The 24,778-nt window shown below is 48.8% G+C and overlaps 10 protein-coding genes across 10 annotated transcripts; 8 read left to right on the top strand and 2 right to left on the bottom strand.

Annotated features, from left to right (window-relative positions):
- Positions 1-54: 54 nt before the first annotated feature.
- On the top strand, positions 55-1,380 carry L228DRAFT_6671 (hypothetical protein). Its single transcript, XM_018336812.1, has one exon. It carries the CDS (start codon positions 271-273, stop codon positions 964-966), a length of 696 nt encoding a protein of 231 aa, XP_018191717.1. The 5' UTR covers positions 55-270; the 3' UTR covers positions 967-1,380.
- A 796-nt stretch (positions 1,381-2,176) lies between these two features.
- L228DRAFT_235266 (hypothetical protein) lies at positions 2,177-5,676 on the bottom strand (the record flags this gene model as incomplete). Its single annotated transcript, XM_018330704.1, has 6 exons — positions 2,177-2,262; positions 2,313-4,765; positions 4,822-5,050; positions 5,104-5,197; positions 5,250-5,410; positions 5,475-5,676. 6 exons carry the CDS (start codon positions 5,674-5,676, stop codon positions 2,177-2,179), a joined length of 3,225 nt encoding a protein of 1,074 aa, XP_018191716.1.
- Positions 5,677-7,893: 2,217 nt separating this feature from the next.
- L228DRAFT_235265 (hypothetical protein) lies at positions 7,894-8,257 on the top strand (the record flags this gene model as incomplete). The annotated part of the gene is made up of 2 exons (XM_018330703.1): positions 7,894-7,994; positions 8,056-8,257. 2 exons carry the CDS (start codon positions 7,894-7,896, stop codon positions 8,255-8,257), a joined length of 303 nt encoding a protein of 100 aa, XP_018191715.1.
- A 1,334-nt stretch (positions 8,258-9,591) lies between these two features.
- On the top strand, positions 9,592-11,766 carry L228DRAFT_272118 (hypothetical protein; the record flags this gene model as incomplete). The annotated part of the gene is made up of 3 exons (XM_018335583.1): positions 9,592-9,951; positions 10,042-10,198; positions 10,255-11,766. Exons 1-3 carry the CDS (start codon positions 9,896-9,898, stop codon positions 11,764-11,766), a joined length of 1,725 nt encoding a protein of 574 aa, XP_018191714.1. The 5' UTR covers positions 9,592-9,895.
- A 1,416-nt stretch (positions 11,767-13,182) lies between these two features.
- L228DRAFT_6598 (DNA repair protein RAD50) lies at positions 13,183-15,659 on the top strand. The gene is made up of 6 exons (XM_018336807.1): positions 13,183-13,611; positions 13,681-13,710; positions 13,768-14,075; positions 14,133-14,254; positions 14,319-15,299; positions 15,385-15,659. The coding sequence occupies exons 1-6, from the start codon at positions 13,390-13,392 to the stop codon at positions 15,528-15,530; spliced, it is 1,809 nt and encodes a 602-aa protein (XP_018191713.1). The 5' UTR covers positions 13,183-13,389; the 3' UTR covers positions 15,531-15,659.
- Positions 15,660-16,910: 1,251 nt separating this feature from the next.
- On the top strand, positions 16,911-18,494 carry L228DRAFT_205987 (hypothetical protein; the record flags this gene model as incomplete). Its single annotated transcript, XM_018329661.1, has 2 exons — positions 16,911-17,238; positions 17,404-18,494. Coding segments are annotated over 2 exons (1,419 nt in total), but the record flags the coding sequence as incomplete, so codon positions are not given.
- Positions 18,495-18,657: 163 nt separating this feature from the next.
- L228DRAFT_6514 (hypothetical protein) lies at positions 18,658-19,731 on the top strand. The gene is made up of 2 exons (XM_018336800.1): positions 18,658-19,554; positions 19,730-19,731. Exon 1 carries the CDS (start codon positions 18,773-18,775, stop codon positions 19,454-19,456), a length of 684 nt encoding a protein of 227 aa, XP_018191711.1. The 5' UTR covers positions 18,658-18,772; the 3' UTR covers positions 19,457-19,554; positions 19,730-19,731.
- Positions 19,732-19,772: 41 nt separating this feature from the next.
- On the top strand, positions 19,773-20,537 carry L228DRAFT_235261 (RNA-binding domain-containing protein; the record flags this gene model as incomplete). The annotated part of the gene is made up of 5 exons (XM_018330702.1): positions 19,773-19,792; positions 19,854-20,096; positions 20,159-20,271; positions 20,327-20,356; positions 20,419-20,537. The coding sequence occupies 5 exons, from the start codon at positions 19,773-19,775 to the stop codon at positions 20,535-20,537; spliced, it is 525 nt and encodes a 174-aa protein (XP_018191710.1).
- A 520-nt stretch (positions 20,538-21,057) lies between these two features.
- On the bottom strand, positions 21,058-22,386 carry L228DRAFT_242576 (cation transport regulator-like protein 2). The gene is made up of 6 exons (XM_018331471.1): positions 22,279-22,386; positions 22,130-22,216; positions 21,986-22,017; positions 21,871-21,925; positions 21,668-21,752; positions 21,058-21,580 (listed from the first exon to the last, which is right to left on the bottom strand). The coding sequence occupies exons 2-6, from the start codon at positions 22,174-22,176 to the stop codon at positions 21,086-21,088; spliced, it is 714 nt and encodes a 237-aa protein (XP_018191709.1). The 5' UTR covers positions 22,177-22,216; positions 22,279-22,386; the 3' UTR covers positions 21,058-21,085.
- A 976-nt stretch (positions 22,387-23,362) lies between these two features.
- Positions 23,363-24,767, top strand: L228DRAFT_206181 (EF-hand; the record flags this gene model as incomplete). Its single annotated transcript, XM_018329667.1, has 6 exons — positions 23,363-23,741; positions 23,832-23,925; positions 23,984-24,031; positions 24,113-24,216; positions 24,309-24,371; positions 24,460-24,767. The coding sequence occupies 6 exons, from the start codon at positions 23,363-23,365 to the stop codon at positions 24,765-24,767; spliced, it is 996 nt and encodes a 331-aa protein (XP_018191708.1).
- Positions 24,768-24,778: the final 11 nt, after the last annotated feature.

Genomic DNA, 24,778 nt, shown 5'->3' with positions numbered 1-24,778 from the left:
AGATTAGACCGATAGCAGCCCAAATACAGTAAACATACTGAATAGTACTTCTACCTCCCGGAAGCGATCAAAGCCCCACGGATCATTTCTCTCTGTTTTCGGCTTCCCCAGATCGGACTTTGCGCCTTCGAACTTTTCCGACCTTCTGAACTTTTTCCGTTCCAAAACACCAAAAACACGGACCTCCTCTGACGCCGTTACAAGAAGGCAGATACTTTACTTTCCGCAATTGGCCTCCATAAGACAAACTGCAGAGGCCAAAACTTCACAATGGCGACGTCTTCTCTCCCTCCGCGCTCCACCTTGTCCGAGATCCTCTCATCCCCCAGCTCTACGACGGATTTACACCCACCATATCTTACCCACCTGGCGCTTCAAGTCCAGCATAATCTCGAGCATCAACACAATTGGACTTCTCTCACACTCCACACACACTCCCCCGTAACACCAAATGCGCCCTTACCGCGGCCTATGATCTCTGGTGTACCTGCGCAGAAGCTATACATTCACCCGGACGAACAAATCGAACTGATCAAAGCTGGTATCAACGAAAAGGATGTCCAGCCTGAACGCATGTGGGTGCTGCCGGCACACCTGAAGGAGAAATGGACACTTCGAAGACTTGCCGAGGTATTCGGTGCGATCACCAAGGTGCCGCCAAGCGCTGAGACGGCGGATGAACAGTTGGACGAGTCGCTGGCGGCCGAAAAGAGAAAGGAACAAAACGCACCCGAGGAGGGATCCAGCCACGATCAAGAAAATGCCAACGAGACTGAGGGTGAGCGAGTGGAGGAGGACCAACATAGCCAGACAGCGCAAAACAATACTCCAAGCCAAACCGAAGCTCAAAAACAGTCCCAAATCGAACGAAATCTGAAGCGCATCCTCCTCGCGACAGTCGAAGACGATAGTACAGTAGTCTACTATATTATTCACGACGGACTCGTCAAGCCGAGACAGAACTAAGCATCTTTGAGCTTATTTCAACCACGTGTGCCCAATAACACGCAACTCCAAACAGGCTCACTATGCCGAGCTCTACATACCAGCAATATCATCCTTACTCCATTCTTCGTACCTCTCCTCCGAGCCCAACGCTGGAGTACCAGGGACAAATTGACTGGAAACTCCCTTTCAGCACAGACTGTCTTTTGCTATCACCGCTGGTGTTTCGCACAAAGTGCTGCTTTGTTCGTCTTGGTGTCAAAAGCACAGCTCCTCCAAGTGCTGTGGCAAAAGAATGTTTTGCCTGTGGCTAATGCAGTCACCCATATAACACAGTGCCCCAATGGCTGCCCTTTCGAAGTCTTAGAAATGAGAGATGACGTATAACTGATAGTAAACGAGGTGGTTGCCAAAGCCTGTGCACTGTCAAACCTTGCCCTAGATCAAATCACACAATGCAAGGCTCTCATAGTCTTCTCTATCAACACAGAACAAAATCAAAAATTAACATTAAATATCCACGCTAAATTGAAGAAAAAGGTATTACTTCTTTACATGGCTTGCGCTGGTTTTTATCCGCTCCAATTATAAAACCGAGTTGCGACGAGACAAAATAGACGCAATATCAGCGACACAAAAGCCAAGGGAGCAGAATTCTAGCAAAACGGTGATAGCAAGGCATTGACTCTCATCTTCCAAATGTCCTGGTATCCTCTGACCGCAAGATAACCGCATCAAGACCTGAATCGCCCTGTCTCAGAAAACAATGGGTAGAAGAAGCAAAGAAGAAGCAAAGAGTATACATTAGGGTGAAAATACGAGCCAGATTGGCTGCCGATATAGGGGGTAATTAACATGAACGAAGAAGAATAAGTCTGACGGAAAGAGAACGAAATGGAGAATACAATTTCAAGCGACCTGGTATCTTCAACTCGTGGCAAACTTGGCCGGAAATAAACAGTAGAGAACGAAATTGAAAATTATGGGATAGAAAAATTGCGGAAACAATGGAAAGCAAGCTGATAAGGTATCGGCGATAAAAGGAAGGAGCGCAAACAATCTGAAGCATCAAAAACTCTTGAGTAATTGCGCTTGATATTGCTTTAGGCAAATGACACAATCATCATGATAAATTCCGAGCAACGGTCGGCGAAGATTTCCAAGCTAAAGAGCGACTGAAGGCAAGGGTTGAACCTCAAAGGAAATTTGAATCCTAAGTAGCTAGCCAACATTAACGTCTTGGGATTTCGTAGGGATCCATGTTACCCGTGAGCTCTGCTACACGAGCTTTGATTCGGGCCACTCGAGATTCAATAGCTATAATTCGTTTAGTGGATATCTCAAGCGTGATGATAATGAGAACCTACTTTCTTCTCCACTAGTTTCATCCTCATCCGTTCGGGCGCTGTTGCTCGGTCTGGATTGATCTTCGCTCTGTCTCGCCGCACGCTCCGCGGCGTTCTTTCTGATTTGAGCCCAGCGATCTTGTGCAGACGAGGCCTGTTGGCTGAGGTCCTCGTGGGAGATTTCTGAAATACTGGCTTGTGGAGGTCCTTGCTCACTCGGCGTCACAAACTCGTATTCAGGCTCTTTTTCGGAAGCAGGCGTTTCATCGGGAATAAAAGCAGGTACATCCTGCAGAGGGCCTTCGGTGAAATTCGCAGTTGGGCGCTCCTGGCTATTGCTGTGAGTCTCTTCCGAGTCTACCCCAGAGAGGCTGGCCTGGTAATCTTGCGAGGGAACGGGTCCAAGCTCAGGCTCTGTGGCAGCGGTAGGAGCAGCAACCAAAGATTCATCCGTGGGGTTAGCCCTAGGTTCGGCTGCCGGCGAAGGCTCAGCAGGCCGCTCAAGCGGCTCATTAGTGGCAGCATCAGAGGTAGCAACAGATGGCGAAGACCCGGCGGAGTGCTTCCCAAGAGCAGAAAGCCGGCGTCCCAATTTGACCTGCTCAGAGGATTGCACTGGAAATCGGGTATCAGGCGTACGCCCAGTTTGTTTGTCCTTTGCTTCGGGCTTCTTTTTTCCGAAAACTTTCTTCAATCCACCGCCGCCGTGATGGCTCTTTTTGAGCTTGTTTTGGCGAATTTTCTTCTCTAGTGAGTTATTGGTGTCCCTGGTATCTGAGGATTGCGCTGGCGCTTGCAAAGCACCATTGACAGGGAGGTTGGGGTCACTACCCTTTTTCGTAGGGGGATCAATCGCCTCGGGCGCACGCGCTTGCTTTTCTGGCGACTCACGACGACTTGACGGTAGCGAAGATGGAAGATTTGAATCTTCTTTAGATAATCCCTCATTGGCGGGCTCGACGGCAGGGACAGAACTGATCGGTGTTTCAGTCGGCGCGTGGGAATCCTCTTCTTCCGGAGGCAAAGCCGGCAGGTCTCGTTCGTCCTTCCTCGTCCAAACTGATACTGTGTCAGCCGTGCTGGAAGCCACTCGTGCGAGACCATCCTGCCTGCCAATAACGTGAGTGGAGTATCCCCGTCCATGATAATTATCGCCGAGGTACGCGGCGCGTAAGGCCTCTTTATCAAATCTATTAGTCCACTTCATCGCGTCGGCAGCTTCACTCATGATCAACGGCTGCAAAGTGAAAATACTACTTGTCTTCATGGACACTCCATCGCCCTTTCTCGTGCGCCTTGTGTCCCTTGAATCCGTCAGCTCCAGCCCATTCTGCCGCTGCCTTTGTTGCAAAGCTGCTGCCGCAGCGTGGATTCGAGCATGCTGGTCCGGTGCAATGTTTGTTCGGCTTTGTGGGGTGCTTGCGTTTGTACGATTGTAGGGCTCCGGCATAGTGGGCGCCGACGCCTTTCGACTCTTTGATTTACTTTGAGCGGATTTTCCACGCTTGGTGAACCCAAAACGGCCCTTTTTCTCAACAATATAAGCGCCTTCTTCTTCCACAGGTGCTGCTCCTTTGACTTTTTCCTCAATCACAAGCCATCTTGCCCCCGCAATGTCCGTCTCGATGAGCGCACAACGTCCAAACACTGATTTTCGCTCTGTCGTCTCCTCGTCTGCCAGACTCGTCATCCATACCCACCAAAAAGAGTCGTCAAGATTGAGCTTATTGACGCTCGCAAGTTCACCAGGTTCCTGATACAGATCCTCTTCTAGTCGGGTTGAATTGAGAGTGGAGCTGGTTGAGGTATCGATGGGAGGAAGAATCTTGTCAGGCGGAAGCAGTAGCGGCACAGCAGTTCGACTGTTGGCCTCATCTCCGAACCCAGAAGAGAGGAAATCGGCCCAGGATGGAGTGGTTGGGCGACCGCCACGACCGTGCGAACGAGACTGAGGAGCGCTTCTCAAGCCCTCCGGTGAACGATGTCGGCTGGAAATTGCTGAGCGTTCTGAATCGCCTGCTGATTTCGGGTCGTCTAAAAGACCTGAAAAGCCAATGTCCTCAAAACGAGACCAAGACGCATCTGGCGAGCTGATGGCATCCTTTGGACTCGAAATGTCAGACTGGTTTGTCGATGAGATAGCTCTTAGAACCCTGCGGCACTCTTCAGTCAAGGCCTGCACTGGGTCATCATATTCTGAAAATTGGTGCAAGGCTTCATCTTCATCTCGAAACTCGAAATTTCTAGCGCGGCGCAGAAGAGAAAATGGGGTAGGGGAGACGGAGTCTACAATCATGACCAATTTCGGTATCGGCTCCTGAACATGCGGAGCGGACTGTGGAGGATATTCGGTCGTCTCGAGAAGGTTTTGCAGCGATAAAGGCAATGCCGATATTCCATTGATGCCTCTAACTGAGTCCGGAGACAACGATCGAAGATATGCAAAAAAGAGATGGCTCGTGGCATCAGCAGCACTGAGAGACTCTATTAGCGTGTGATGGAATGATCAGCTTCTCAAAGGATTCTATACCTTTGCCAGGACCTATAACCACCGTCAAATCCTTCTTGAAGGTCCGTGTGCTCAAAGGCCCACCATCCAGCCAAGCGAGCGAGTTTGCGACCACTCAGCCCATTCCATTTCGCATGAGCTGCCGTAGCAGCCATGAGATCGAAAAAGTCGAAGACAATCTTGGCTCGGGCGTCAGTGTCAACACTAAGGGGAATAAAGGTTGCAAAAGCGTCTCGGGCCCAGTCGGAGTCTGGAAAGAGATTTAGTTTTCGTTTTACTGGTAATACTGAGAAAATCCATTACCTTGCTCGCCGATGCGAAAAAGTTCATATGCCTCCCAAGTAACCACACCCCCTGGGATTCTACTCCAGCACCACTTCAACACACTGCAGATCACCTGTACACCTTAGAATACATATTTTATTATTGGCTTGACGGTAAATACTCACGATTGGCTCCGTTAATCGTAGCTCCTGCTGAAGTGATTCTCCACGAAGCACTGGTGCATTCTTGTTGATACTCGATTTGAAGTAGTTTCGAATGAAGTTTTTGGCGCCACTGGGGTCTGTGTTGGGTCGAAAAGGAAGAAGAAGGAAGGGCATGTCGATAGCTGAAAAGGGAAGATTAGATTGTTTTAGCTTACCGCAAACTGTCGTCCACTGTCCAGTACTCACCTCTTGCTTTCAATTCATTCGTGCACTCTCTAATCAGTTCTTGCACTTCCTCTGGCTCCACCTGCTTCCTGAGCCACGCATCTTCCCACTTTGGCTTTGGCGGAGGAGTAACTGGCGGTACACCATTGGTAGCCTTCTTCGGCCTGGATGGTGCTCCTGTGCCATCTTTGCTTTTGAACACCTTTGAAAGAATGGAGGGCATTCTGAACTACCCTCCTGATAATAATATACGATAAATTGTATGATGAAAAGTATCTCGAAGCACCTGGTTTGTCATATAGATGGAGGTCGTCTGTCGCAAGGTGGAATTCTCAGTAGGATTTCACAATAGGCCCCATAAACCCAAAGTTGCATTAACCAGACACAGTCAAGTAGATGAACTGAGGTGCGCCACCCCCAATTATCGCGTCTCCGCGCGATAGAGAGCTTGGATGGAAGCGGCGGGCAATGGGCGGGTTCTGCCGAAGGCGGTGAGCAAGCGTCGGCTGGAGAGGTTTTAGGTCGAGGCCGATCCGTGTGCAATGAAAACTTGAAGAAAACCAGACGGACTCAAATCATCTTGAATGGAAAGCAACGTCTTGAGAGCAGACAGGGAAATTATCATGATTTACTGCAGTTTAAGCGTGTCTCTGACCTGGCAAGCGACGTGGGATATGCAGCAGATAATTTAAAGCTGGGCGGCCTAATCAAGTCTAGTGGGGGTCCCTTGAGGCAGACCCTGGCTACGGTAGTGGAGAGGAAAGCAAATAGCTCTGCAACAACCATCCGTCTGATGGCCGGCAAATAATTTTCCTACACCCCTGCGCCCTGACCATGCAGGTACTGGGTCTGGGTACAATACCATCAAGTCCACTTTTGCGCGGTCGTCAGTCATCCACGGTTTGTTTCCAGACCCTCCAAATATTGTTGGGGGAAAAGAAGAAGAGCTGCCATATGGGCTGTCGCTCTAAGCAATTGTTCAAGGACGATTGGTGTTAGCGCACAGAAAGGGGCCACTGGCAGAATATCGGCTCGCCAAGTTTGATAAAGGAGATTGGATGTTCCTCTCACTCTGTCTTATAGGTTCCTCGGCAACGACGCGACAGCGACAACAGTGCACACTACTGGCGGAAAAGATGAGCTTAAAGCCTCTAGGCTTCTGGTTGGTTTGAAAGGACCCCTGGTAGCTCCGAAAGAGAGAGAGAGAGTATAAACCCCCTTGTCCCTTCCTCGTTCCTACGGAGTCCTCGGTTGCAATTTTCGGTTAGGGGAGCAAAGGGACAGAACTGAAACTCTTTGCGCCCCCTCGATTGAAACTGTGCTTGTAGTAGAGTGCCTGATCCGTTTCGTTGCTCTTCAATATCGAGTTTGTGAAAAAATTTTTTTTGGAATAAAATTTCTGGGGGTTCAAGAAATGGCGACCTGCCAAGATCTCGTACAAATAAGCATTCGTAAACGGACAGATGTTGATTCTTTCCATTCGTCGCGTTGTCTCGGAATATAACCTGAGCTTGTCCTACCATGCTCCCATGTGGTAAAGAGCGTGTTCCAGACAATGGCAGGAGATTGGCCTTTCGGACTTTGCCAGGGTGGCTCCAGCCGCTGTTACATCGAGAAACGGCGGAAACGACCGTCTTTCAAACAGTCAGTAAAGTAACACACAAGTGAGACTTAGCCTCAGTGGGTAAACGGCCAGTGATAGGTCCCACGTGAAGGCATGTTGCAGATGGTGAACCGAGATTGAAGGCAGAAATCTGTACCCCCCGTTTATGCCTTTCAAGAGTAGAAGTCAGGCCATTTGTTGTAGAAGACGTCGGACGTCGTCCTCATGTATATTGCCTAGCCAAATGTCCAACTGACGCGATTCCATCTTGGTGAGGTTCGGGCGCACTAACCGAATAAGAAAATTGGTCCTTTTCAAGATCCAGTCAAGCCCGACAGCAACGATGGGAACAGGAGCTTAACTATATGTACGACGCAAACCAACAGCCAGAAAAGAGCTGAGGTTGGACACCCGTCCAAATGCAGTAGTCTTCGGTCATCGTGCCATTATGACAGACTGAATGCTGCGAACAGCGATGCAATCGATGAAGCTTCACCTTGCACACCGCTGCCAGTTCTCCGCTCTTTCCATCTTGTGGTCCTTAGACCCAGAGTCATGACGTATTGCATATTATTCTTGCGTTCTCTTTGCCGTAAAATGGATGTCGTTGAATAAATATACCACTTGAATATCATGAACAGTTGAATATTTCTCTCGAATGAAACGTCTCCTCTTCTGCACAACCAACTTCTGTATCGCCCATCCGAATCGATCCAAAAGCGTCAAGATGGTGAAAGACAACGAGACTGTCATCAAGTACGAATCCTATGCCTGATATATATTTTTGACTGCGCACAGCTAAGGAAAATCATCAGAGAATTCAATGAATTAGTTAATATGTCAGCTGGTGAGCTCAAGGACTGGCTAGGCAGCGACGAGTCCGTGGGCAGCGGCTGGAGTAAGGACGACGGTTCTGGCGAGACTATCGGCCACGAGAGGTATGTCATCAAGCCAAGGATCTTTAGAAGCCCCATTACGCCCAGCAGCTGACGTTATTAGTGGTCGTAAAATCATCCAGATTTTAGAGAAGAATCCTTCCAAGGACCCATCCAAGTATGACCAGGATGATATCGACCACATGCGCAGAGTTGTAGCTTACAACAAGCGTCACCTCGCGCAAGAAGAAACTGCAAAGCAAAACACTGACAGCAAGAGTTACAAATCGTTGAAAAATTGGGGTCACGATGCACAGATGGCTTGAGGCTGGATTCCAAGCTTCATTTTATAAACCGCCAGATGAGAACATCCTTACCTGTGGATACTGTCTGTGATATATCACTGATAGGTCATATATTGAATCGAATTTCGAGTCATAGCCATCCATAACATATCGTTTAATCAACCATAGATAAAGTTATGGCCAAAGCGCTGGCTTTCGTTTAATCTAGACAATCCATGCCATTTTTGATAGTGTGAATAATGTTCGGATAAAAAAGTGTGTTATCCATTGCATTGTCGAAAGGCTTAAGAGCTGGGGTTGTATACCTCGACCCTTCGAATGAATGCCAAAAAGACATTGATATAGAGTATATGGAAGAAGCCCGATTGTAGTCATGTCCATTGGCAATCCACGTGCTGAGGGTTGCGGGGTGATTCTCCATTACAAAAGGTCACTTCGGCCGCTGAAGAGGGATTTGTGGAGCCAGCAGCACTAAGAATAACCACCTGCAAGGCGAAGCGAGAGCCCTTGATGTGGAGAATTCTCCGTGCTCCAGTACATGGTACCGTAAGAACTGCATCGCACAATGTCTGCTAGTCAAAGTCCCTTGCATGCGCGGTAAGCAAGCAACAAGCACTTTGTCTCATCACATCCAATTGAGAGCAGTAAGCTGGGGTCAAAGAAGACGTCTCTCGAAGGTGATCAGCTTTACAATGTGACGTGGAAACAAGGCATCAGGCTGGTGAAGCTTGACATTGGAAAGCCTCAGATTTTGCAATATGCTGTAGTGTTTCATGGTCCGAGCATGTAGACTTGTCGTCTATATATGCGATCTGGTCAGAAGTTACAGCAAGATTGGTCCATGAGAGCTTGAAGCAGGCTACGAAGTCGATGCGGGGGGCGAGAGGTAGGGATCGATGTGCCGCTGAGCTGGTAAAATAAACCAAACTACGATATGCACATTCAAATCACACCGTTGGGATTTGATCGTAGTGTCATCGAGATTATGGACGACGAGTCGCAAGGCTTACAATGGTAAAATCTAAAAAATATGCCAGCCGACCCGTGTGCTTGATTATCCTGGACATCAATCTCCAAGATTGTGAATGAGCTGCAGGTACAAAAGATCGTCCATGTTTTGGAAGGGCACGTTTCTTTTGCAGGGGAGGTGCAGCATTTATCTCCTGGAAAACGCTGTGATTGCTGGGAAAACGTGCCGACGGCGCCTAAACGCCTGAAATAGCACGGGGAACGAGATGGAGCAAATTAACACCAGCTGGATGAAAAGCGTTTTACCTGATTAGGAAGTCAAATTACCCGCAAATCCCGCTATATTTAGCTCGAATCGGCTGCACAAGTGGAGAGTTCGAATGTTCCACGCGAAGGCCTACACCAGCGGATCGAATCTTTCGACTCGGTCGGTGCATGCTTTGCAATACTTATATTACCGTCTTCTAGTATCTCAGCATTGTCGCGTTGTGGACGATCTGTTTCAGGCTGTCGCGAGCACCACAAGCTGAGTGTGGCCTGTCACTCCGCCACCACACTGCCGTGAAGCGATCGCGAACCTCTCCACCCCATTAGCGCTTCGATCCTCCGCTTGGCCTCCTTCTCGGGTCGCATTTTGCCACTGATCGAGAAACGCTTGTTGCTCGAGACAAATTTTGGCCTCATTCCACCATGGGCCGGCGGAAGATTGAGATCAAGGCGATCAAAGATGATAGAAATCGATCAGTGTAAGTGACTTTTGCGTTGTGGCTTTGTCTGGCTAGACCACCATTGAAACTTGTTCTTGGGCTAATTTTGTCGCGCGCATTACCCTTTAGAACATTTCTCAAGCGCAAGGGCGGTCTCTTCAAGAAGGCACATGAACTGTCCGTATTATGCTCGGTCGATGTCGCCGTCATCATTTTCGGTCACAATAAAAAGCTCTATGAGTTCTCCTCTGGTGATATTAACGAGACCATTGGTAGATATCAATATGTGTGTGGGCATCATGTAATTTCAGAGACGAAGTCTTTGCTGACAGATGGTCTTAGTATGGGACTCCCCATGAGCACAAAGGTCCAGCGGATTTTGCAGGAAAGAAAGTCGTCGATGATGATGATGACGATGATGCCCCGACTCCTCCTGGCTCGCATTCTTCCCAAGACCAACAACATATGCAAGCACCGCCAATTCAAAATCAACCCGGATATCAACATATAGCTCACCAGACGCCCTCAGTGTCTCCACCTGTTTCGAATGGTATTCCCTATCATCAACGACATGGTACTCCGCAACCGCAGGTTTCATCACGACCTTCATCTCGGAATGCTATTCGTCGATCAAGTTCAAATCTTGTTCCCCATGCGCAAGCGCCCCCGCCTCCGCCTCCTCCGCCACCACCTCCTCCCCAAGGGCAAAATGGTTATGCTTATATGGCGAATCCTCCTATTTTCAATCCACAAGCAGGCACAGGGATGCCGATGGCGCCGCAGCCTGGTCAACAAACCCCATATCAATATCCGCACCCCCGACCTCCACCATCTCAAGCGCAGCAAGTGTATTTGCAAGATCAAAGAAGGCAATCGATGCCCCCAGCTTTTCCACAACAAGAGCGGTTGCAGCCGGTGCAGGCTACTACCTCGCCTCCCCAACCTCCACGTCCCGCTGATCACCCACCCACGCTTCCAGCTTTAGAGACCAAACTGGTTCCTGCAAAGTCACGAAGTATATTCACTCCAATAGATGATAGTCGGTCATTACTTGCTCAGCATTGGGGAATCGGCACAACCGCAGCGGAGCCGCCGCGACCAGAAGCTCTAGTCAAAGCAGAAGGGGGTCCTCGGGCTCAATCCGTCGATGTCGGAAGCGTTTCGCGAAACAATGCTACCGTTCGACCACCTGCTCCTCCTGCCCCTCCCCCAAAGAGACCACCGCCAATTTCTCAGCGCACTCTTCCAACACCGGCCGAAATCTCTGCACCTGTTCGCCCCGCTAGCACACAATCTCAGGGCGCAAAACGACCTCGACTAAAGGTTCAGATCCCCGAAGAGCAATCTGAGGGCGGTAGCGCTACCGCCGAATCGTCTCCGCGCGTTTCCGGTGGGGGCGCAGGAGGTACACCCCTGAAGACAAGTCACGATCTCGGCCCTGCATCTGGGGTTGTTCTCCCTCCTCCATCTCCCAGTGCAAGTGCGCTTCTCAGTGCCGGGGCCACTGGCCCGCCCAATCCCTTCGCGCGCCCGCCTCCGCCAGCCCCGAATGTGGGCAACACGGCCGGCAGCAGTGGGCCCTACGGTAGTGCCAACATCGAGACGCCGATATCTGCTCTTCCCAGCCGCTTCGTTGCTGATGGACTCCTGCCGTCACCATCCAGTTTCTATCCCGAATGGGGTTTTGGTCGCAGCGGTGGCGATAGCAACATGTTACCCAGTCCTCTCAATTTCCAAACTCCAATAGCAGCTACAGGTCCTAGCTTCCTCCGAGATGACGAAGCGGATCGAAAGCGAAAGAGTCCTGAAGGACAAAGCTCCGAGGGCGAAAGCAGTAAAAGAATCAAGACGTAGCGAGAAAATGGTTACCATGCTCCTCGCTGCAATGAATTCTTTACGTTTCTCCTTTTTTTTCCCTTCTCATCCTTCCTTCTGAACTTCTCTTATTCTTTTTCTTTCCTTTCTACAGTGTACATGTTTTATACTTTGAATGCGGATACCCGATGGGCCTCACGCTCACTTTCGGATTGGGTTATATTTTTTCATTTTCTCTTCTTCTTTCTCCTCTTTTTCTTTATCTTTCCTTTTTTCCACTTCTCCATTGGCGCATGTGCGCATTACCTTGACGGGCCAAATTCTTTTTTTTTCCCCTGATAACGCCCTTTTCTTTTATTCACTTGGGTATACTGTCTGACCTGCGTTGCCCCTTTTTCATGTTTCAATCTGTGCCGGTGGTTATCTGCTTTGCTTGTTGCTACTACAATACGTTATGACCTTGTCTGACAGTGAGGATTCTACCATTCAATCGAGGAATATGTACTGCCTTTTTTCTTCTGATGATATTGCCATGACACTCGACCATGTATCCCTGCAAATATGATGGAACTACCTATCTTGGTCTATAGATGACATTTGTCCGAGTCGTTCTTGTTGCGTCAATTAATTGTGTTTTGGATCCGCCAACCTGTGTCCAAAATATTTTGGTTGATTAAGATAGTTAATCTGGATACGCGAATATGAGGTACAAGGTTTTGTCTTGAGGATATTTCAATAAGTGGAGGTTAGGTACAGAGTAGTTGTCAAATGATCGGCGCTCGGGACGGCGACTGTAGATGCCGAGGATAGCAGCCGATGATCTGATAAGAGCGATTCCAACGCAAAAGGGACTGGTGAATGAGTCAAGCGCATTCGCCCTTGGCCTGCCAAAGCTTAGCGCCGCGATCCATTAGTTTTATGACATGGGTCTCTGCAATTACGACACTTTATTATTGGCGCACGTTTTCGCTGCTAGCGCGCATGAATTTTAATCCCGAGGTTACGCCCGAAATAATACACGGCGAGCAAGAAAAGTACCTGCAGTTACTGGTAAAGAAGTAAAGGTATTCTGACTTGTCGGTCTCGCTCAAAGAGGACAAGCCAGGCCGCGTTTTCTGCAGATCCCTGAAGGTCATCAGCCAGCACCATCTATCAATCTAGAGCTTAATGGGCCTTTTCATAACAAAATCCGCATTCGATGGCTTTTGATGGGTACGGTCCGCCTGTACACGGCCTGCCAACACTAAACTTAGGGATAGCAACTTACGCTAGGCTCCCCTAAGCACCTTTCCGTCCTCATGGCAGGATGGATTACTCGTCCTTCCTCTTTTTTCCCCACACTAATTCATCGGCGGATTATTACGACCGAATCTCCGTTCTCCAGGACCGAAATGGGCTGAAGTTAGGTGATTTATAAGTCAATTGTGAAATCCGTTTCTCTTTTCTTCGTCTCCCCTTTGGTCGCACGTTTGTTTACGCTGCGCTGGAATTTCCTTTGTCCTCCCCGCATTTCGATATCTGCATATATTCCTTTTGTATGTGTATATATGCAAGCGCCACTTAATAGACGGACTGTTGCATAAGTTTTATCGATATCATTTGTGCTACTTGAATTTATAAAAAAAAATAATACTTGGTTGCCACGCCACAGCTCAAGACACTATGGCTGCGGATGAGGAGTCAACCTCTAGAGTCCACCCGGTCGACTCTCGAGGTGTCTCGGAGGGCGAAGCGGGTATCGGAGCAGACAATACTGGATCCACGCCGGTCAATGTTCGCCTTGAGGTGCCTGAAGAGAGCCAGCAACCCGCCCCTAAAGATGACGATGGTATGACCGGAGGCCGCAGCGTTGGCAAAATCGTCCTGATTATGGGGGCACTCTGCGTATGTCTTTTGCTACAAGAACTGTCATTTGATCTTGAAGCTTGATGTCCGTGCTGACTGAATTTTTAGATGGCAGTCTTCCTTGCTGCGTTGGACACGGTGAGTCCCTCTATGTATGATACCGATCGAAAGCAAAGAAACTAAGTGTTATTCTAGACCATCGTCACAACGGCTCTTCCCACGATTACACAACACTTTCACTCCTCCGCAGCGTATACATGGGTTGGTTCAGCATATTTGCTTGCTAATGCAGCATCGACTCCATCTTGGGGCAAGTTCAGCGACATTTTCGGTCGGAAGCCTGTCTTGCTGGTAGCAAACGTTGTCTTCATGATTGGTTCCCTCATCACCGCTCTCTCCGTGAATGTGAGCATGTTGATTGTGGGACGGGCAATCCAGGGCGTTGGTGGAGGAGGACTTATCATTTTAGTGAACATTTGCATTAGTGATTTGTTCAGTATGAGGTGTGTTTAATGCACAGGTGACTTGGTGTAGTTTTCCACAACTGACCGTTTTGATAGGCATCGCGGCGCTTACTTTGGAATGATTGGTATGGTTTGGGCCTTGGCCAGCGCCCTCGGCCCCGTTCTAGGTGGAGTCTTCACCGAAAAGGTATCTTGGCGTTGGTGCTTCTACATCAATTGTACGTGTTCCAGAACAAGATTCAAACGCAAGGATGTCTAATGCCGATGTTAATAATGTTACAGTGCCCTTGGACGGAGCTGCTTTTATCATCATTTTCCTTTTCCTCGATATTCACACTCCCAAGACCCCGTTCCTTGCTGGCCTCAAGGCTATCGACTGGTTGGGCTCTCTGAGTATCATTGGCGGAACGCTCATGTTCCTTCTTGGTCTCGAGTTTGGCGGCGTGACGTTTCCATGGTCTTCCGCCACTGTCATTTGTTTGATAGTGTTTGGTCTCGTGGTCGCCGTATTCTTCGTTTTGAACGAATGGAAATTGGCCAAGTATCCGGTCATGCCTGTGCGGCTTTTCAAGCACCGTTCCAACGTTGCTGCACTTTGCGTCTGCTTCGTCCATGGCATGGTTTTTATCTCGGCCTCCTACTATCTCCCCATGTATTTCCAGGCAGTGAAGAATGCGACTCCGCTCATGTCCGGTGTTGAAATCCTTCCAATTGCGGTTTCGCTTTCTCTCGTCTCAGCTGCCACGGGTATCTTCATTCGCAAAACAGGTCGCTACCGAGAGCCAATCTGGTTTGGAATGACGCTCATCACCCTGGGATGGGGTCTCATTATCAACATCGACGCCGGCAGCAACTGGGCAAAATTAGTTTTGTATCAAATTGTCGCCGGTATTGGTGTGGGCCCCAACTTCCAGTCACCTTTAATTGCGCTCCAGTCGTTGGTGGAAAAGAAAGACATTGCAGTCGCAACCGCGACTTTTGGATTCACTCGAAACCTGGCGACTTCCATCTCCGTCGTCATTGGCGGTGTCGTCTTCCAAAACCGTATGAAATCACATGCTGACGAGCTGAGTCGAGTTCTCGGACCAGAGCTCGCGGCCAAACTCAGTGGTGGAGACGCTGGTGCCAACGTTCTGATTGTGGATCAGTTGCATGGTGCCCAGCGCGACGTCGCTCGGCATGCTTTTGCGAGCAGTCTTCAATCTCTATGGATTATGTACACCTGCTTTGCTGCCTTTGGTCTCTTGATCAGTTTCCTCATCAGTAAGTCTTGATCTTTGAATGAGGACCACGATGGGCCTCTCCTCGTCCGATTATGTCTCTTAACGTACTAACGCCATTTCAACAGCCGAACAAAAGCTCAGCAAAGAGCACAAGGAAACCGAGACTGGTCTGCATGTTGAGGAAGCAAAGAGACGAGAGACTCTTGCAGCACAGGCCGATCAGCGAGCACATTCGATTTCGGAAGCCGAAAAGGATAAGGAGCAGGTCTAATTATTCTTCATCCGGCCAGCTCTTTCGTAAAAGAGCACGTCATTCCGACCTTTTTAATTTTTATAGTGCCGTGCCCAGGTTTTGGCATGTGCTCAGCGACATTTGATTTACAAATTTGATCAGTTGCAACCCATACGGGACATTGATCAACCATTTTTACAACTGAGATTTTTGGCCCGCCGTCGAGATCATTTTTCTGGATAGAATCGATTTTTGTCGGACTTCTCGAGCGAAATATATCATCAGTTATTTCGATATCAGCCATCTCGGTTTTGGGACTTTCTTTTAGGAAAATCTCTAATTCGACCCCATAACTGGGCACAATGAAGAACACATCTCGAATATCGGTGTTTCGGCATGACATTGATCGGCGTCATTCGGCATGAAAAGCATAGCATAGCATGGTACGATACAGCATTGTAAAATGTGTCGTTTAATATATCCAACATCACTTTTCGTGGAGCATGAAAAGAGCTATTGGTTCTTGCACGGAAAATTTTTCAGGCTGCACATATTCACCTTCAAGATATTTTTTTATTGTATAGCTACCTCGCTCGCTGCAGCATTAGGATATTCCTACGAGTAGATGGCCGTATAAATACAACGCACAAGCAGGTCTAAGCATTATCAAATTAATGTTTTGATAACCATAATTTGAATTTTTGACACTTACGTATGATCGCTCTCTTTGTACTCCGTAGTATTAAGCCATGTGCATTGACCACTGACAATCGCCAACATCTTATTTCTGTTGCGTATCCTCATCGCTTACCCTGGCCAGATGGAGTAAGTCTCCAGGCAGCAGCCATCACACAGCGATATCGGTCCACTGTTATGTTTCGCCCTTCTGCGGCAGCGGGGGCTTTTCGGGCTTCTCAGGCCTCTCAGGCCTTTCGTGTTCATCGGCCGCGCCACCTTAATCGGTCTACTCCACGCGTCAACCCTCCTCCTGCTGCATCGGGCGCTATTATTCGGGTCTGATAAGCATCTCTCTAGCTGTTGCATGGCTTATTAAGGTTTGATGGCATATTATGATACCTTGTTAGCTCATACATAAATATTAGGCATTGCCGCAACGTTCTGCTCCTTGCTTTCTTCATGACTCACAACATTGCTAGTGCTCTTGCTTTCCTGAAAATCTGATTTTGCAGCTCAGAAGTTTTGGTGTTGTCTTCGTGTTCTTGGACAGTGTTATATGGCCTCCTCGTTCAAACAATGAAGTTTAGAGCGGTCTTGTTTTCTACTATTGCATGTCTTTTGCATAAAGCATGTGGTAAGGCTATCGTCGCACAGGGAGCTGCCGGACACTCGCAGCTCACTCCCGCATGTGCGCAGTCAGGCCAGAACCACGGTACGACTCCAAGTTCACTTACAAGTCAAAACGCCAACCATATATTTAACGCTATCCACTATTCGATGCGACAATGGGGCTCTTCTTTGCACCACAATGGCATGTCATACTTTATAGCGACGGTGCCGGCTGGTACTGAATTTTACCATGGCACTTGGACATCCGAACCAGTCCAGGGGATAGAGTGGTTGGCGTTTGAGCCGGAGCATGCCATGTTGTTTGCTGTATCTCGCAGGTCAAGGCGAAAGCCACCGCCGGGAGACAAGCCAGGTAATAATAGACCGCCTAGCAGAAGCGACGATGATACCCGATCTCATGGACGGAATAAAATGGCTAGCCCACCAAAATGGAACGAGCGTGATGAGCCTTTTTTATTGCGACATCACCAAGATCTACAGGAATCTCTGTGGAGACAGAAACCACTTAGCATGAATTTCGACGCTGCTGGCAGCATCGACAATAATGATGATGACTACGACAATGACCACGAAAAAGATAGCATGCAAAGCGAAATCGACGCAGGCTTCCTGCACACCTACGGCGCAAAAAAAAACCTTCGGCTCCTCTACTTGGATGGCATGTCGGCGGCCAAATCGGACAAAGGCACCCTCGATACCCAAGATGTCGTTCTCTTAAATATAACAAATGGTGGATTAATGAATGAACTGGAACGAGCACGCGGCATGTGTGCCCTAGCAGAGAAAGAGTGGGGTAATCAGATTGACGGCATCCTTCGCATGGAAGGCGGATTCGAAATCATTCTTTGCTCCTTCGCCAAGAACCTGAACACTATCCGGGTAACGCAGGCAAAAGAACGTCCAAGAAGAGGTGGCATGCACATGGGACTCACGAACGAGGCTTTCTTCTCGTATTATCAAGCCATTACCTCACGATATCACGGTATCGGCGGAAACAGAGTTTCCCTAGACTATGAAAATTTTGTTACGGCCTATGATTATCCTCACTTCGACTTGTTTCCGGGAAATGAGAAGCTGCCGCGTTTACAACATCTTCCAGACGATGTCATTACCACTCTTCGGGAAGCGGTGCAGAACCTTGCACTGGCATCATCATCATCATCATCATCATCATCATCATCAAGAGTTGGTTTTTCAGAAACACCTTCTTCTTCAGCGGCACCATTTGACTGGCAGGCTGTCACAGACTTGATTGTCGCCAGGTATGCGCCGCGATTGAGTTATATTCGCTCCGGCGCCTTTCCTACAGCAGAGTCTCTCAGAGACGAGCTTGAGAGGACATTGCAGCCCTTTATTGATTTTGAGTTTCGCAATGAGACGCTCGAGATCAACCGATGCGCGAAGTACTTTCTAACATCCACTCCAGATCCAGCGGTTACGCTTGCTGGACGCGCAATTAGTCAAGTCTCGTACCAGATATGCTCTACAATTAGCTCAATTGCTAGCGGACTGAACGAGAGTGAAGATGAAGGAAATGCCGGGAGTCTAGACCATGCAACGGCCATGAAACAAGTTGAAGAATTGATGGACTACTTAAATTGGCCCGAGTGGAAGGAGTGTAGAGGATGCAAGGACGATGAGGTATGCGTGGTTCCTGTTTGGCCATGGGGTGCAAAGAAGGACTGGGAGTCGCCAAGCTGTGGTAATGCGAGCAGTATACTATCTAGACGGGGCTACTGGTGAGTAATTAAGGATTGAAGAGGACGAGATGGTTTCAATGTAGTGGCTGTCTCTATCTCCTTCCCTATAGGGCTATGGGGCATATCCATAAGTCGACATGGGGAATTTTATCGTTTTTTCGATATGCAGTCACTTCTAGAGTACAGGTAGCAAACAAGGGCTTTGTTCGGTTGATCAGCAGGGGCTAAACCGCTTTGAGAAAGGATTTGACACTCCCGTGTCGGAAACTCCACATGCGGGTGGGGAGAGAGACAAAAGGCGACAGAAGCTTAATGTGGAGAGGGAACGCCTGGAACCCCCTTCGTATCTGCCCGCTGTCCCGCTCAAGATCCAAACCAGTGTCCGAAACTCTGTCTGAGCAAATACAGCTTCGTAGAAGAGGATGGTTTCATAGTATAATGTATGCTCATAGGGACGATGGGACATGTCTACTGCTTGGAAAGGGTCGAAAAGGCATCAAATCACTCCACAATTATTTAATCTTACTCTACGGAGTAGGTACCTACCAAGCCTTCTGGCTAGCAGAAGTACCTCTCTGGTTGTGCTTGGGCCTTTTTGAGCTGCTTTGGCGGGTGGTAGGACATGTCCTGTTCCTTTCGCCTGCAAACCCTGTGAGAGGTCCACCCGGTCTAGAATCGATTTGGGTCAGAGAGAACGCTACTACTTTACCGTCTTCCCACACGCACACACAAACCTGCACCCCCCCTCCCCCCCATTACTTGGCCCCTCCTTGTTGCCCTGCTCTCGTCGCAAACACCCGAGCTACAGGATTCGTTTCTTTCTTTCCCTTTCCCTCACTTCCTCTTCCTTTTTTTTTCTTTCACTCGTCTCTTTCATCTATCACCTCATCACGCCTTTTTCATCTTCACCTCCTACCTTCGACCTCTCACGGATTGGAGCAGGTGCAACTTTCGTAGTTGTCACATTTTTCCGTCACTTTCGCCTTTTTCCATCCCTGCTCATCTGAAGCTTTTGCGTGGAGTTTATCTACGACAATCGATACCCATCTTGAGAAGTGTGTTCCGTTGCTTTTGATTCTTCACAGCTCACTCGTCGCTTCGTCATTCAATCTCCATCTCACCGCCAACCAAACATGTCTTGCCTCTATGTATCTCTGCCTCTTTTGCGTCCGCTCTCGCCCGACCAGTCCATGCCCGATGTGATGAAACTTGCGGTTGTAATGTGTCCAGACTGAACTTTTGGAGAAGAAACACCTTTGTTCCTATACGCAACATGTCGAAGCTCTTTATTGGGTAAGAAGTCTCCTTAATCCTCTACTATTACACAAGGACCAAGCTAATTCTCTACTTGCAGAGGCCTCTCTTGGCACACCGACGACCAGGCCCTTCGCGTCAAGTTCGAAGAGTTTGGCCAGGTTGAAGAAGCGGTGAGGCTAATCCACGACTATCTGTCTATCAAGAAGAATAACCTGCTGATAATATGTGAAAAGGTCGTTGTAAAGGACCGTGATACTGGACGCAGCCGTGGCTTCGGCTTCGTCCGTTTCGCCAATGAGACCGATGCCAATTCCGCCATTTCGGCCATGAACAACGTTGAGTACGTCTTCTCCCCTCTACAAATTTCTTCAAAACGATGGATAATTGATTGTTACAATGCAGGTTCGATGGACGCACCATTCGTGTCGACAAGGCCTCTGAGCGCACCGGTGGTGCCGGCGGCAGCGGTGGTTACGGTGGCCGTGGTGGCTACAACCGTCCCTCTGGTGGCTATGGTTTGTCCTCCATCATTTCGCTCGCAACAGTATCATTCACTAACCTCCTTTCTAGGCGGCGGTGGCTACGGTGGTGGTCGCGAGGGTAAGCGCTGATGAGACCGATGAAATTGCACGTTGACACTTGATGCTTACAATCTACTTTAGGCGGCTACTCTGGCGGTGGCTCTCGCGGCTGGGGTGGTAACTCGTATGGAGGTGGTCAGTCGTATGCTGGTGGCCAGAGCTACGAGGGCCAGGGTTCCGGCCAAGGCAGCGGCTGGTAAACGGAGACCTGCCCCGTTTCCACGATACCGAATCCTCTTTTCGTGCGTGATTAGATGCGTTGAGAATGGTGCTGTCAGATCTGTGTGACTGGTGACGTTGAATTTCTTTCCCTCGGAGAGACACTGGCTCCTTATCTTTCGGGAGCTGGTATTTTTCCTTGAATGGTTTCAAAATCATCAGGTTTGCGGGTTGAGCTCAAGTCCTCTTGGTGTCGTTTGAACTCTTTTTTTCCTTCTGCATTGATGATTCCCCGACGCGGCTCATCGATGTGGACGGCCTTGGGAGCGCGCAGATTCGGTGGTCGTCGGTCTTCATACCTTTGCTGTTAAATCGTTTCTAAAATCTTTTTGTCCTCGTCAAACATTTGAGGGCCTTTTGTCTTTTTGATTTGCGGCTATTTGTGCTAAATGGTTCTTGCAATGTTGCAACTCTTGAAAGGTCATTGTGGGCTGATGTTTGCACTCTCGTGGGGATCATATATACCGCACAATTACGGAGAACAAAAGTGCTTTTGAAAGTGTTTTTTCCTCTTATTTTCTGATTTGTATTATTGCTGAGATGCTTTCTCAACCTCTTCTTGCTCATCCGTGGTGCCCACTCTATTGAGTTCATTATCTACAGCAAATGCCTCTTCAACCTCGGGCGGCGCTGTGACACCAGGCGTACACTGGGCCTCTAATTTCCTTAGCCTCGTAGCCAGGTCCAGAATATGCTCGTCACCGCTGTCGATGGCTAATTCCTCCAATGCTCGCTCCAACATTAACAAGTATTCCTTGTTCTCGCCACTCGGTCCTTTGCTGCGAAGGATATGCTCGGCGAGTCTCTCGGGGTCCTGCGAACCGACAAACTGCGGGTTATTGGGGAGACCAATGTAGACCATGCATCGTATTGTTGGTATTTCCCGGTCTGCCGGATAAAAGGGTGTGTAGTGGATCGAGTAGCCGTTGATTTCTCGAATGTCTAGATACTGCTGTACCTCTTCGACCTTGTCTGGTCGAATGCGGTACGCCACGCCCCAGACTTTGTCGTCGCTCACGCTATGCTATTTTATTTCGTCAGGTCGTGATGTTTTTCTTTGAAGATTATCGAAGTCAAGGAAGGTACGGGTGTAACAGAAAGGGGAACAAACCACATCCTCAAGCGTCTCCCAGAATGGACGCTCTATCAGCGTCACAACACGGCCTGGTGCTTCGGGTGTGCCACGATGATCTTCACTATTGCACAATGTCCTCTTAGAATGGTAAATCGATGCAGTGTTTGTATTGATCCAATGATGATTACTTTCAAAGAGGTGGGAAACAAGGGGATTACATTTACAGCTGGTAAACTCACCTGGCCTGCCAAAATCTTCGGACATAGCCTTTTATAAATCCCGGAATGCGCTGATCTGAGAATTGTCAACGATAGGAATAGGAATATTTACTGTCAGTGAGTTTATCAAAAATACCATAATGTGGCGGGGGCTTCCAGATTAAGCTCCTACAAGTGATGGAATTGTCGTCAGCACTCCAACGCAGAATTGTGGTACATACAGCTTAGCGGTATAACCTGCGTCACAACTTGGAAAGGGAAAGTGACAGGCTCGACTTACCCGTAACCAAAGAGCCAAAATTCTCCCGGTGCACCGCCTTCACCCATGGTGTTTGATGATGTCGATGTCGACGTCCTCTAAGGGTTGCTGTCGGAAATTATGATTAAGTTAAGGTGCAACATCACGTAATGAATCTGGTCCCAACTTACTGGTCCCTGAGTGGATCTGCGAGCGGGATAATCTCGGAACCTTAGCAGCCAGGAAGGCAGGCAGCCCCACCATGATGAAAGTCGATGGAGAAGCTAATTCAACCGGCTCTGCCCCGCCACAGGGACGAGATATTACGGTGAACGATGAGAGGACGGAGTATCCTGTCTCATTATGCCGATCAAGATATAGATCCTCGCTGTGTTTCCAAAGGGGAAATTCAAGAATTTTTTTCCTTCATCCATTCTCGTCCCGACTGCCTGCACTGTCCTGTATATACTGTACCTGGTATATAACTTAGTCTGCGACCAAGTCGATATCTACAAAGAGCTGTCAAGGGACAGACTGCCATCCAATAACAACAACGCCAGGTAAGTCGTGGTCTGTGTTGGTGGAGCTGCGCCATTGCGACACAAAGAACCCGAGAAAATATATATGTATGCCAGAATCTGAATTGACAAGCTCTTCTTTTTGCTTATTAGACATTGTCCTCTCCCTGGTTTGGTTCGAATCGTGACCGCCCACGTCTCCGGTTTAAGCTCAAGCTCAGCCTCACCGGTGTCTCTCCCTCGCGCAGCCTTGTGACTCGGCCGCAGCTCTTTCTCCCCCCCTGCGCCCTTCACGGCTCAGAAAGAAACGCATATATTCTCTTCCAAAGTCATTGAGCTTTGTGTCCATTGATCGCCCAGTAATTCCCACCATACCAGAATATGGCTTATCAGAAGCGATATAATCCAGATGCGCTGCCTGCGTATGTCTTCCCTTTTCCCTTTCACTCTTGCGCTGCGACAAGTCGCAATGATTTCTCCTGACTTGTCAGTGTCTTGTAAGGCAGCAGCAATTATGTTAGATGATGCTAACGCTCAGCACAGGCATGCGGAACCAGACCAGGTACATTCCCTCCTCGTTTCCCGCTCACGTATTCAGTCGCAACCATTTAATCTAAACAACTATTCTTTCTGGCATCAATAGGCCGCACAGATGCTCAGTAACCGCCCGCATTCCAATTCGCAGCCTGCGCCCCCGCCACAGCAACAGAGCGGGCCTCCCAACTACAACAAACCTCATCCGCCGCTGCGACCATCAATGCAGCAAGGCCCGCCGTCAAACGGTGGGCGTGGCAGAGGAAGTGGATACGGCAGTGCTGGATATTCCCAAGGTCCTCCTCCTGCTGGCGCTGTTCCTCCAACGGCCGGGGGCCCGCCGCCTCATGCGCGATATGGCTCGGTCAGTTCCCCGCCATTGCAGCCCGAAGACTTTTCTCGACCCCCTCCGCAGCAGCGGTACAACAATTACGGATTTTCTCCACCGCCCCAGCACCAAGCGTTCGGTGCTCCTCCTCCACCGCCACAGGGCTACCACAATCGACCGCCAGTCTCGTCTCGGCCCCCGTCCAGTCCGATTGTGGCGCGAGACGCGTCTGAAGCCTCGCTCATTCCACTGTTCCAAGCCGTTGACAAAAACGGTGAGTAGGGAACCATGAAAGGACGAATCATGAGAAAAGACCTGGAGTTTTGTTCGAGATGATAGATTACTAATGCCGAATTGCGTGTAGGCTCTGGCGAGTTGAGCGAGCGCGAGCTCGGAGCCGCGTTAATCAATGGCGATTGGACACCGTTTGATCCGCACACGGTCAGGATGATGATAAGGTTTGGATATACCTGTTTGCGCGTAATGGGATAACATGCTTATCAAATTTTGGTTTAGAATGTTTGACAGTGATCGCGATGGCACAATTGGTTTCAGCGAGTTCTGGTATGTAATTATTATGGTCTTCATCCTTGCTAACATTTAGAATCATCTTGCAAAGCGCAGTGATTATTGACATGGGTATAGTGGTCTATGGAACTTTCTCGCTTCATGGCGCGCGCTGTTTGACCGCTTTGACGAAGATCGTAGCGGAAACATTAGCTTCGATGAGTATTCCAAAGCTCTTGTCGGTACGTTCGCCTCGAAGACACCCTGTTTTCAACACTCAGCGATATTGTAATGGTGTGTTTTGTGTTTCAGATATCGTACTGACGTCCTTTAGCATTCGGATACCGCCTCACTCCGCAATTCGTACAAACGCTCTTCCGAACATATGACAAACGCGGTATGTATCTGTTTACTCCTCTATGCTATTCTTTCCGTACTTGGAATCCAATCCATTCGTCGCTAACACGTTCATATCGGGACCACAGGAGCAAATGCCATTTCCTTTGACGTCTTTGTCCAGTCCTGCATCAGCCTCAAGCGCATGACAGACGTGTTTAAAAAGTATGACGACGACCGTGACGGGTATATCACGCTGAGCTTGTACGTTTCCCTTCCCAGTCCTTTGAATAAGTTTTACCTCATCTTTTGCTTGCCAACGATGGTGATTCCCTTCACCCTTGTCTTTCCTGTGGATGCTGGTCGTCTATTCGAGACGATCTTGATTTACTCGCGCCATTTTTTTTCTTGTCATACTATACTCGTCATCCTGTATCATCAAGCATACCTTAGCTAACATATGTCCCC

This window comes from Xylona heveae (assembly GCF_001619985.1).
Source record: "Xylona heveae TC161 unplaced genomic scaffold L228scaffold_1, whole genome shotgun sequence".
Classification (NCBI taxonomy): Eukaryota; Fungi; Ascomycota; class Xylonomycetes; order Xylonales; family Xylonaceae; genus Xylona; species Xylona heveae.
This window is presented reverse-complemented; position numbering and strand designations above follow the sequence as displayed.

Excerpts from the sequence above, each read along its gene's own strand:
- L228DRAFT_6671 (XM_018336812.1), top strand. The coding sequence starts at position 271 with ATGGCGACGTCTTCTCTCCCTCCGCGCTCCACCTTGTCCGAGATCCTC.
- L228DRAFT_6598 (XM_018336807.1), top strand. The coding sequence starts at position 13,390 with ATGGCTGCGGATGAGGAGTCAACCTCTAGAGTCCACCCGGTCGACTCT. Across the intron at positions 13,612-13,680 it reads TGATTATGGGGGCACTCTGC|ATGGCAGTCTTCCTTGCTGC; the intron begins GTATGTCTTTTG and ends CTGAATTTTTAG. Across the intron at positions 14,255-14,318 it reads TTGGTGCTTCTACATCAATT|TGCCCTTGGACGGAGCTGCT; the intron begins GTACGTGTTCCA and ends ATAATGTTACAG.
- L228DRAFT_6514 (XM_018336800.1), top strand. The coding sequence starts at position 18,773 with ATGCGGGTGGGGAGAGAGACAAAAGGCGACAGAAGCTTAATGTGGAGA.
- L228DRAFT_242576 (XM_018331471.1), bottom strand. The coding sequence starts at position 22,176 with ATGGGTGAAGGCGGTGCACCGGGAGAATTTTGGCTCTTTGGTTACGG. Across the intron at positions 21,753-21,870 it reads CGAAGATTTTGGCAGGCCAG|TGAAGATCATCGTGGCACAC; the intron begins GTGAGTTTACCA and ends ATTGTGCAATAG. Across the intron at positions 21,581-21,667 it reads GGGAGACGCTTGAGGATGTG|CATAGCGTGAGCGACGACAA; the intron begins GTTTGTTCCCCT and ends GAAATAAAATAG.